Below are 11,718 nucleotides of genomic sequence, written 5' to 3'. Positions count from 1 at the left end.
AGCTAGTGTCATCAGGATAGACACAGACCCGGGCACTAGAATTGAGTCTGGAAATGCACCCATATAGCTGTATCCAATTGACCTTCCACAGGGCTGGCGAGACCATTCAATGGGGAAAGAACCATCTTTTTAATAAATGGTGGCAGGACAATTGGATATCCACATGCAAAAAATCATAAATTTGGACCCTTACCTCACACCATATATAAAATTTAACTCAAAATTAACCCGAAGAATTTAATGCAAAAGCTAAAACCATAAAACCCTTGGGAGGAAACACAGGTGTAAGACTTTGTGACCTTTGATTTGACAGGTTTCTTAGATATAGAACTGAAAGCACAAGCAAAAAAAGAAAGATCAATTGGACTTCATCAAAATTAAAGAGTTCTGCTGCAAAGGACATTCCCAAGAAAGTGAAAAAGGAAAAAAACACACAGAATGGGACAAACTATTTGCAAATCATGTATCTGATCAGAGTCTTGGTTAGCCTGGTATCTAGAGTCTGGTATCTAGATTATGACAATAAAAAGACCAATAATCCAATTTTAACACGAGCAAAGGATATGAATGGACACTTATCCAAAGAAGACATACGGATGCCCAGCAGATCCATGAGAAAGTGCTCCATGTCCCTCAACACTGGAGACACGTGGATCCAAACCACAGTGACACACCATCCGACAACTACGAGCACAGCTTTCACGGGAAACAGAAAGTAGCAAGTGTTGACAAGGACACGGGGAAATCGGAACCCCCATGCATTGCCAGTGGGCAGGTAAAATGGTGCAGTCGTGGCAGGAAACAGTTCTGCAGTCCCTCAAAAATCACAAATAGAGTTCCCTGGACCCAGAAATTACACAGCTACATACATGATTTGGTTCAAACCGACTTGAAAGCACGGGTTCACCCAGACCCCGGCACACGGATGCTCACGCAGCATGATTCACAGTAGCTAGGCAGGGGAGGCAGCACGCATGTGCACCAACCCACGAACGGAGCTTTTAAATGTGATGTGTCCGCACAAGGGAATGCTCCTCAGCCACTGGAAGGACACGAGCCGCAGCCTTGAGGATGTGGAGCTCCGCGGAAGAAGCCGGGCGCTACAGGCCACGTGTCCCTGGTCTCGTCCATATGCAATGTCCACACCGGGCAGATCCGTAAAGACAGAAGGCGGACGAGGGGCTCCTAATCTGGGAGGGGGGCTGGGGCTGAGGGCTCACAGGTAAGGCGTTTCTTCCTGGGGTCGGTAGGAATGTTCTGGAAGCAGACTAGTGATGCCCAACATTGGGAATATACTAAAAACCATTAAACTGTACACTTAAAAAAGGGTGACTTACATTATGTGAGTTTCGTCTCAATAAAAAGTGAGAAGTGGTGGCTCAGTCGGTTGAGTGTCCAACTCTTGATCTCAGCTCAGGTCATGGTCTCAGGGTCGTGAGATCGAGCCCCAGGGCGGCCTCCACGCTCAGCAGGGAGTCTGCTTGAGATGCTCTCTCCCTCTGCCTCTGCCACTTCCCTCCCTGCGTGTGCCCATGCTTTCTCTCTTACGTGAGCACGCTCCTTTTTTCTGTCTCTAAAATAAATAAATAAATCTTAAAAAAAAAAGAAAAAGAAAAAGAGAAAGAGGTGAACAACGCTTTGGAGACCTGGGAAACAGCAGAAGGTCTACGGGTTGTGTCACGGCATCATGGGAGAGGGGCTGGCAGGCGTCGGGAGGACAGTGGCTGACAGCTGCCACATTGGGCAAAGGACACCCACGTGAAACAAGGCACATGTCCTCCACTGGGCGAATGGAAAACAAACCAGGCCACGTCCCCCGACGCTGCCCCCCAGTGACCAACAGGAACGGTCCCAAGGGCCTCATGCTGCCCAAAGAAGCCGCCCTCCGTGGCCCACTTTCTTCTCGGGCGACCTTCACTGAAGCTGCTTTGAAGACTTTGTCACGTCTCGTTCCACTCACGTGACGTCCTGGGAGGACAGAACCACGGTCCTGGTGGCGGGCGTGAGCGCCGTGGACAGGGGCCCCTGCGCCGCCTGAAGGGCTTCTCTGGGGGGCGGGCTGGTGCACTCACACAAATCTACACGCTTGTTAAAACCCACAACACCCTAGGCCCAAAAAGGCATGTGGCCTGTGTGAGAATTTAAAAAACAAAACATATAAACTTAAAAACAAAACTTCCGTAACAACCTGGGCTCAGAGGAGAGGCATCGTGGGGACCCCGGATCAAGAAAAGGTGGGAGATCCTCCCTGTCAGCATTTTGTTCTAGGAAACATCATTACACACGCACAGGACTGCGCGGTTCCATAAGCCTGGCCTCCACACCCACGGGGTCAGGTGCTGCACATCAGCTCCCGGAGCTCAGAGGCCCTGACGCGCGGCCACACGCATGCACACACGCACACTCACGCGTGCCTGCACGGTCTCGTCTGCTGGGACGTCACTTTTGGTGCAGTAGCTGCAGAGGGCTTTGCCCGGGGTTGGGGGGGCGGCGAGGGGGTGCTGGGCTGGGTTGGGGGGAAGCGGGATCTCCAAGCACACTCCAGTCCCTTACGCATGAAGCCGGGCCCGGACCCCACGGCCACAGGCTCTCTGCATGCCTGTTTCCTCGGCTCTAAAACCGGGAACAGAACATCAAGACAGAAACAGGAGGTGTCCAGACTGCAGCACCCGGGGGACGAGTATCAAGCCTCAGTGCCTGTCCCACTGCACTGTGCACCCTCACGCTCCCCAGGGGCGGCTGGAAGCCGGGTCCCTGCCCCTTCATGTGCGGGTCTGCGGAAAGCTGTGGGTCTGGCCTGGAGATGACAGCCACATCCTGGTTCCCCTGCAGTGGATTCTTTCCTAGCGGTCTGCAGATGAGGCAGCATCTTGCAGAGGACCCGTCCAAGAGTCAGTGGGGGGTGGGGCCTCCTGGGTGTCTCCACCCGCCCCCCACCGCCGGAATAATGACGCCCATCCCCAGGGCAGCCACGTAGACAGAACAGAGCAGGGGTGAGTGGCAGGCAGATAGAGGCCCGCCCCAAATGTTTTCCACGTTAGGGGCTGTCGCTGGCTCAGCCCCCGCCTCCCACTTGCGCTCCCCTAAGCACGCCTTCCGCAGTGCTGACCTTGCCCCTCCCTGGAGGCCTCGGCCTCGCCCGTGAAGAGCCAAGACAGGCCGATATCCCGGGGAACACAAACCTTCCTTCCTCTTAAACTTGGAATATTTGAGATTCCACAGGCCACCCCATTGAACTTTCCCAGAAATATTTCCCGAGCAGCAAATTCTTGACCCTCCTTTGAAAGGCGTCTTCCTTCTGCCCTGCTTTTCTGCTGCCCTTTGCCAATTCCATGGCCCAGAAACCTCTCTGGTTCACAGGGAGGCCTGCGTGCCCTAGAGGGCCCTCGATGAAAGGCTGTGAGTTTTCGACCTCTGTCCCAGGGCCTCTATGGAGATGGATTCTGAAGGTGTCACCCCAGGAAACACCTCCCCCCAGAAGCCCTCCTGATTACCACCCAACCCCAGGGCTGGGACCTAGTTAGAGACCTGAATTGCCCTCTCTCACCTCCTCCTCTTGGCCAACTCCTATTCATCCCTCAATACCCAGCTGTGTTCTCACTGCTCCCAGGCAGACTTCTCTGATGCCAGGCCTATCTTTGGTGCCTCCTCTGGGCTCTCCCAGCCTCTCTGCTCCCCTCTATCAAGCAGAAACCACACGGATCACAATCAGACAAACTGGGGTCAGTCAATACGGTTCAAAACCCTGCTTCTCTTTTAGCTAGGTGACCTTAGGGAAGTTCCTTAACTTCTCTGAGTTCAGTTTCCTTGTCTATAAAACAAGGTGATAACATAGCCTCAAAGTTTGTTTCAAGTGTTCAATAAGGTCATCTTTACGGGCTTCCCGGCGCTGCAGAAGGACTCTAGCTGATCACCGTCACGGCCGCAGTGCTGGCCGTGGATGCGTGACCGCCTCTCGGCTCCTCGGCCTCCCCACTGGACCCAGCGCTCCCGGGGCACAGGAACCGAGTGTGGCCTGTGGCGCTGCCTACGTCTGCTGAGCAGAGCGAGGCCCGTAGCCCCGGGGATGAGGCTAGAAAGCGGCTTCGGCCATCATGACAGGGAGGATCATTGGAAGGAAGAGCAGCCTGAGCTTGGCTGGGAAACGGGGCTGTGGTCCACGTGGCCACCCCATTCCTTCCAGAGCATTTCCTTTCGCAGTGGAAAGTCAGCCCTGGCAACCTCCCCCTGCCAGAGGCTGAGGCACAAACACTGGCCTCCAGATGGCCCCGGGAACACGGCGGCATCCCGGCCCAGCATGCTCTCCAGCCCGCGGTGGCTGCTCAGACCCCAGCACACAGGGTGGCCCTGCTCAGCGCGAGGGGCCTGGCACCCGCCGGGTCCCACGTGGGGACCCAGCCCCTGCCCTCCAGCTGGGATGACACCCATGTCCTGCCTGTGATTCCATCGCTAAGGGGGGAGCCGATGGGGCACAGGGCAGCCCCCAGAGGGTCCGTCCTCCTCACCCCCTCTGCCTGCCACCCCACCTGGCCCTTTGTGTCAGAGGCTGGGTGTTCTATGGCAAGGAGCCTGTGCGTTGACGGGACATTGTCCTTCCGCTCACTTGTCTTTCTGGCCCTCAATTTCCTCGTCTGCACAATGAGGACAGTAACAAAACCCACCCCGCAGGGACGGTGTGTGGATTAGCTCTGGGAGCAAAGAAGTCTTAATTAACCATACACTTTTGCCCTGTCCGAGATTCGCTGGAGCCAACTGGGAGACAAAGCAATCAGGCAGACGGGAATGGAAATGCATTATTAGCTTTGTTACTTAAAACAGAACAAAAGGCTGGATTCAGAAGAACATAGCTCGATTGTGCAGCAATAATAGCTTCCTAACGGCAGGCTCTGGGGTTAGGCCGCCGCCTGGCCACCAGCAGCAGTGACCCACGCAAGCCTCTCCAAGGGGCTGCCCCCAAGCCTGGCGGCTGGGAGGAGTTGCCACACTGTGTGCCCGGAGTGGCCAGAGGGCTCAGAAGCTGTGTGCGTATGCGTGGCATGCTCCAGCAAGGAAGGATGCTCTCCTCCTGCAAGGGGCCACGAGAAGCTGGAGGCCAGAGCCCAGGAGGGTCTAGGAAAAGTCCCTCCTTAGGACGCTAGGTGCAGGAAGGGTGCATTCTGCACCCCGTCCCATCCAAACAGGGTTTGAATCCAGGCGTGGATTCAGTGCACAGTGACTGCTAGCCATTACAATTCTTACAACTAGTAATTTCCCAAGCCCTGCGTGCGCGATGTGCCAGGCATGGGGCTGGAAGCTGGAAATGCAGCAGTCCGCAGAGAACGGGTGGTCCTGCCGCCTGAGCCTCCAGCCCCCCATGCTCGCCGCTGCGGGATATCCGGTAATCCAGCAGCTTCCTACACCTCAGTTTCCCCTGCGGAGTCCTTAAAAGGATGCCAGGAGATAGTGCGTGCCGCGTGCACCTCCCTTCATCAGGTGGTGTAATAATACCTCGGCTTTGTTCTTTTTCCCCTACCTCGTCCCGTCCCTGCTCCCGGAGAAGTGAGTTCTGCTCCACCATGTAGGGTGTAAATGGTGGGTGTTGGCAGGTGTCCTGGATCTGGAGGAAGTTCCCTTCCACTCCTAGTGTGCTGAGACTTTTTTCCAAAAATAGGCGTTGGATTTTGCTAATGGTTTTTTAGCTTCTATTGAGATGACTGTTGGTTTTTCATGTTTTGCTTGTTAATGTGGTAAATTACTCTGATTGCTTTTTAAATGTTAAACCAACCTTGTATTCCTGGCATAAATCTGCCTCGGTTGTAAAATATTATCCTATTTACATACTATTGGATTCAATTTGCAAAATTTTGATTAAAAATTTCACATTTAATTTATACCAGAGATTAGGTTATAGCTGTCTTGCATTTATAACAGAGATTAGGTTATAGCTGTCTTGCATTTGTAAGAGATTAGGTTATAGCTGTCTTGCATTTGTAAGAGATTAGGTTATAGCTGTCTTCCTGCAGATGTGAGGTTGGCAGAAACCCCAGATCCTCCTCTCTCTCTGCTTCAGCATACTTAGTGAGTGGTGTGTCTTCAGAGTCACAATGTGGTTGCTGCAGCTCCAACTAGCAGACCTGCATTCCAGCCAAGAGGAGGGGAAGAGCAGGATTTCAAAGGGGTGAGCACCTGCTGCCCCCCCCCCCCCCCCCCCACCAAGGAACATTCCGGAGAACCACTCAAGCACGCCCACTTACCCCTCACTGGCCCGTCCCTGCAGCTCCAGCAGCATCTGCTTCTCCCTTCAGCCTGTCTGCCGGGGTCTCGCCAAGCCCACCCCTTCCCCAGCTCAGCTCCACACCTGACTTCTGCACCCCCACTCCTCCCCACCAGAGGAAGCCTGGCTCCTTCCCTAACCGAGGCTCATTCCCCATCACTCCACACATGGGGAAACGGAGGCCCCCAAAGACAGGGGCCCACCCACGGGCACTCACAAAGTTAGTGACCCAGCAGGGCGACCAGGCCGGCCAGAGCCCTTGCAGGCACATTCTGTCTGGCTCTCTGAAGATGACATTTGGAAGGGATGATGGATGCATCTAGGACCACCCAGTGAGCTGTCTCATGGCCTGTGTGCCAGGCGCCCCAAGCCCTCCGGAAATGTGGTTGTTGTCCTACTTATTGTGAACACTCTCGTTCCCTCCCCACACGTTCCTCTGCCCCGACGCAGACCAGATGTGGCGCTGAGCTGGGGCTTCCGTGAAGATTCCTTTTGTCTTCCCAGAAAGCGCTGCTTGCACAGCTGGGCTCTGGGAGGGCAGCCGGGCCACCCATCTCCTCCTTGGCTGGGGGACACTAGGACACAAAATGGGACCTAAGGGCAAATGACATGAGGGCATGGGCAGGACCCACCCCACACCCCTTGTCAAGGTTGCAAAGAACCCAAGAAAGTCTTTGATGAATCTAGAGCCGCCCTGTCTCCTGCCACCTCTTGCCCATTTGACGAGTGGGAAGCCTGAGGTTCCCAGAACGGCCTCGTCCGGGCTGCTATGGCCACGAAGCTGGCTGTGAGCAGGGCCACCTGCCCCACGAAGATGCTTTCTTGGGCCTGGTGATCCCCCCGGAGCCCTCGCTCCCCCTGGCTGTCTCCCCTCCTGGGTCAGGGCCCCCCCCCGCAGGCCCTTTGCCCCCCGCTACCCTTACACGCAACTGAAGCCAGGCGGGCAGAATCAGAGCCCTTTGCAAGCGCCAGCCGGTGCAGAGAAAGGGTCCTTTCAAAGCAGAAAGGTTCCTGAATGCGACTCAGTTCTTGGAAGTCACTTTTTCCTTCTCTGTCTGAGGAGAGGAAAGCAGTTCCCTGGGCTCCTGGTCTCCCGCACATCCTGCCAGAAGCCTGTGCCTCGTGGAAACCCTGAGAACACAGGCTGCCTCCCAGGCTGGGCCTGCGGCTGACGTGGCCTTGGGCCTGGGCCACCACGGGAGAATGCGGGGATCTTCCAAAAAGCCCGTTCTGGGAAGGGGCCGTTTATGCGCAATTGCCCAGCGCCCTCCTGGCTGGCCTCCAACAGGCTGTCTCGGGGGGCTTTCTGGGCAGGGGCTGCCCTGCCCCCACTCTCATTTGGCTTCGGCCCACGGATCCTGCAGGGTCTCCACCCCAGGGCTCCCCAACAGCCCTGCCACCCCCTCCTTCCTTCCCTGAGAAGCCCGGAGGTGCTGGCTTGGGCACCCACCTTGCGCGGGTCAGGGCGGAAGAGTCTGACCCCGGTGACTCAGGAGAGCTTGGCTCACCCCACGGCCCGTGCTCCCATGCAGGCCGCTCCCTCCTGCAGCAGAAGACTGGCTCAGCGAAGGGGTATGGCCACAGCAGGACTGTCCGTGTCAGGGGACTCGGGGCACCTGGCCCGTGTGCAGTTCTCAGATGAGGACTCAGAGGCCCAGGCTCTGCACACAGCAGGATGGTGACGGGGCTGAGACATGCCTGCCACTGTCTCTGGGGTAGGAGACCCTGCACTTCCCTTCCACATGGCCTGGTGCTGGGGGAGGGGAGAAAGCCACACCAGGGTCCGGTTTCAACATGCCACGATCACCATTGGATAGAAATGAGGTTTAAAATAAATTTCTGGATGAATCATTGCACCAGGAAACGTCCGAAACTGCCTGGGTCCGCTGCAGGCTTCCGTCCTGTCTCACCTGTCCCAGGGCTTCCTGCTGTCTCCATCCTGAAAACCTGTAAACGATTCAGCGGCTCAAGATTCGGCACCGATGCCCTGCCCGTGCGTGACAACGGTGGACCCCAGGCCACTTGGCACCCCACTGACGGCTGCCTGGTGATCGTGACCGGTCGCTGAGGACTTGGCGCTTTGTGCTGTTGCTTGTCTCTTCACGATCACTCTCTTCCCAGACAGCAACAGAGTGGGGGCTGACCCACCATCAAGAAGAGGTTCCATCTGCACACCAGTCCCTGGCTCAGTAATTAAAATCAGTCGGCAGAGAAGCAGGTGACTCAAGAAATGGTGTGCGGTAGCGTGGGTTACATTGTTACAAGGTTACATCATTGCAAACGTCCGGAGGGACCTCCCGGCAGGTGAGAACACAGTTGGGTATTGAGGGATGAATAGGAGTTGGCCAAGAGGAGGAGGTGAGAGAGGGCAATTCAGGTCTCTAACTAGGTACCTGGCGTGTGGGATGTCCTGGTTCAACAAACCTCTCCTAGGAAGAAAGGATGGATGGGTGGGTGGGTGGAGGGAGGGAGGAATGAGGGAAGAAGGAAAGATAGATGGGTGAGTCGATGATGATGGGTGGATGGATCTTCCTGGAGTTCACAGCCTGGAGCAGGGAGAAGAGTACATTGAGCACCACCAGCAAGTTTCTCTCTGTGTCTCCTGCCAATGAGCACTGGTCAGCAGGAGAAAAGCAGACAGTTTGTTTACAGGTGGAGGACAAGGTTGGGGCAGCCGGCGGCCTCCTGTGGAGCACCGGGGTCATGGAGAGCCTGGGGTGGATGCTGGTCACGGGACCCAAGGCCACACGGCCACGCAGCGTGCACCCGGCGTGTCCACCCCAGCTGTGCTCGCCCACCTGCAGTGCTGGCCACGCCCTGGCTTCTGGGTCTCTGAGACACGGTGAGCCCGACCCTTCAATAACATGGGCCTTGCACATCACCATACTGTTTGCCGCGCCCCCTGAACACCTACCGTGTGCCGCTTGCTGATTAAAGCAGGTCTATCTTCCCCGACATATGAGGGGAACTGAGGCTCAGCGAGAGATGTGTTGTGGGCAAGGTCGCAGGGTGTTTGCACCGAGATGGGGACCTAGGAACGCCACGCAACATCTCGGGTGATTCTAGCTGAAAAGCTGATCTCACGTGGGGTGGGGGTCCCGGGCACCGTGCCAGCTAGCCAATCAAAGGTCAGCTGCACAAATATCTCTTGAGCTGCCAGGGTGAGCCAGGCTCTGGGCTGGACTCCAGGGGGCGGCCGGACAGGACACAAGCCTCTGCTCCCAGAAGCTAAAGTGGGCACGGCCCACATCATCCCACACTGGGGAGAGGTACTGGAGATGAGGCTGAAGGGAGCAGGGAGCGATTTGGGGAAACAGTATTGCAGGAGGAGAGATACCCTGCTCCCTGAGCTAGGAGCAACCCTACAGCCCTCGCCTCCTACGTGACCTTTAGGCTCGTCCCAAAGGCAACCTCCCCCTGCAAGCCTCCCTGACTCACCCCTCCCCAGCCTGGGTCTGGCCCTTCCCTGTGCTCCCCCGGTCCCGGCTCTGTGTCCCCAGCAGCCTGGGGGTAGGGGCTCTGTCTGCAGCACCTGCACCCAGAGCAGGCCTGGAGATGCTGTGTGTGCCCAGCGCATCCACCATTTTAGGGGCCTGGGGCCAAGAGTGAAGCCAGGACGTGAGTTACCGGCCGCCCCTCACTTGGTGGCAAGCTTCCTGCGGCCAGCGTGGCTCAGCGTGGATTCTTCCCCGTCGTAGACTCCGGGCCGAGGGCAGGACTGGGCCCGCAGCAGGTGCTCGGTGAGTTATCTGGAAATGAAAGAACGTGGACGCAGCATCACGCTGAGTCTCTGTACCACCTCACACCACCCTCCCCACAGACCGACGTGCTGGGACTTCTTCACCTGCTGGGGACCCTTCGTTTCCTTACTGTGCAGGCCTTAGTTTGGGGCGTTTTTTGGTAAATCTGTTAAGTATAACGTATATAGAGAAAGTACCAAAACTGTACAGCTGTATGAATTTTCATGAAGTGGACGCGTCCATGTGGCCGCCGCCTGCGCCCTTAGGCCCCCTGCCACCTCCCCCGGGACCAAGGTCCTCCTGAGAGTAGCCTCTGTCCTTTGTCCCCACAGGTGACCTTGCCTGGTCAGAGCTCAACGTAAGGGACACATGCAGGACCAAGCCTCGTGCGTGGCTTCTCTCATTCTGCCCCACGTCCACGACATCCACGCGACCCCTGTGCAGTGACCTGCACCATTGCAGGATTCTCGTGTGTGTCCTCGACCACAAAGGGTCCGTCCACTCGCTGCTGATGGCACATAAGGGGGTTCCCCTCGGGGCTGGTCTGGGGGAACCCACACTCATCCCTGGAGGATATGAAACTGGAAACCCTTCACTCCAGGCTCACGGGGACGGCATCTGCACTCCGAGGACTTGGGGCGTCTGAGGCCCTAAAGGCCCTACTCTTCGGAGTTGAAGGAGCCCAGATCCCCTTCACTTTCATCTCTGCCTGCGGATGACCTTCTCTGAGTGTCAGGGGAGGGTCCAGGCAGCAGAACACACAGGGGTTAGTTATGAGTGGGCTCTTGGGTGGCCACCCGGATGCAGATCCCAGACTCCGCGGAAGACCCAGCCAGCAGCCCTCAGCCCAAGGCCGACACAACTAGTGTTAACTACTCTTCTCACCTCCCCGAGCCCCGGGCTGTGTTTTTCTGGAGCTTCTGTCCCATTAAGAATGTCCCTTCTTTTATCTTTTCATTGATGGTTTGGTTGTGTCCTTCTAGTAATGACCAAGCCCAGAGCCAGGGCCACCCAATGCTGCGCGTCCCCCTCCCCGCCAGGGAGACAGCCCGAGAGTGAGCCGCCCACCCGGACGCATATGGCCATGCTCTCTGTAAGCAGACGTCCCAGGAAGGATCCCCACACGCATGCACGCAGCAGGGGCAGCAGGGCGGGGTCCATCCCCACTGCCCTGGCCGGATCCTCCTTACTCTTGTCCAGGATGAGGTCTCCACGCTGTGAGTTTAAGCTGTGGCCCAGACCCCAGTGCCTATGTATGGTCACTGCTGCCCAGTGTTCTATGTGAGGGTCATTCCTGACCTGCCCAGGCCTCTTCAGAAGGGAGCGTTACCCCCTGCCAGGGAATACTTCAGCACTCCACTAAGGCATCTTTCCAATGGAGTCAGCCACATCCATGGAAAATGTCAGATGGACTTGGCATGCGCCACCAGGCCCGTAAGTCCTCAGTGTGAACTACATCATCATCACTGTCTCTTCCCCCCTTGAACATGGGAGATTCTGGAGGACAAAGAACCATGCCATATTCCTCTTTAGGGTTTCTGTATCCGATGTAACATGGGAGTCATAGTGGGTATTCAGCAAATGGTGGGTGGACAGATAAACGGAAGGATGGATGAATACATGGGTGGGTGGGTGGACACAGGCTGGGTGGGGGCTGGGCGGGCAGGCGGGCGGAGGCGGGCTGGGTGGGGGCTGGGCGGGAGGGTGGACTAGGGCTGGGTGGGG

At 56.7% G+C, this 11,718-nt stretch overlaps 1 protein-coding gene across 8 annotated transcripts in view; it reads right to left on the bottom strand.

Moving 5' to 3' along the window:
• Positions 1–499: 499 nt before the first annotated feature.
• The window catches only part of TRMT44 (tRNA methyltransferase 44 homolog), a 47,841-nt gene continuing 36,622 nt past the window's right edge, over positions 500–11,718 (bottom strand). The window contains exons 11-14 of one of the 8 annotated variants that reach the window (XR_004679315.1): positions 7,704–10,002; positions 7,177–7,308; positions 6,234–6,828; positions 2,963–6,113 (exon numbers count right to left, since the gene is read on the bottom strand). Coding sequence is in view for 1 of the 8 variants with exons in the window: in XM_035005391.1 (XP_034861282.1) it covers positions 9,926–10,002 (77 nt within the window). In the remaining 7 variants the exon portion in view is untranslated. Of the gene's footprint in view, positions 1,156–2,962; positions 6,114–6,233; positions 6,848–7,176; positions 10,003–11,718 lie in introns of those variants that run through there. The other 7 variants (XR_004679317.1, XR_004679320.1, XR_004679314.1 and 4 more) reach the window with 7 other exon arrangements.

The sequence above is a fragment of the Mirounga leonina genome, unplaced genomic scaffold (genome assembly GCF_011800145.1).
Source record: "Mirounga leonina isolate KUSES-001 unplaced genomic scaffold, KU_Mleo_1.0 Mir_129, whole genome shotgun sequence".
Classification (NCBI taxonomy): domain Eukaryota; kingdom Metazoa; phylum Chordata; class Mammalia; order Carnivora; family Phocidae; genus Mirounga; species Mirounga leonina.
This window is presented reverse-complemented; position numbering and strand designations above follow the sequence as displayed.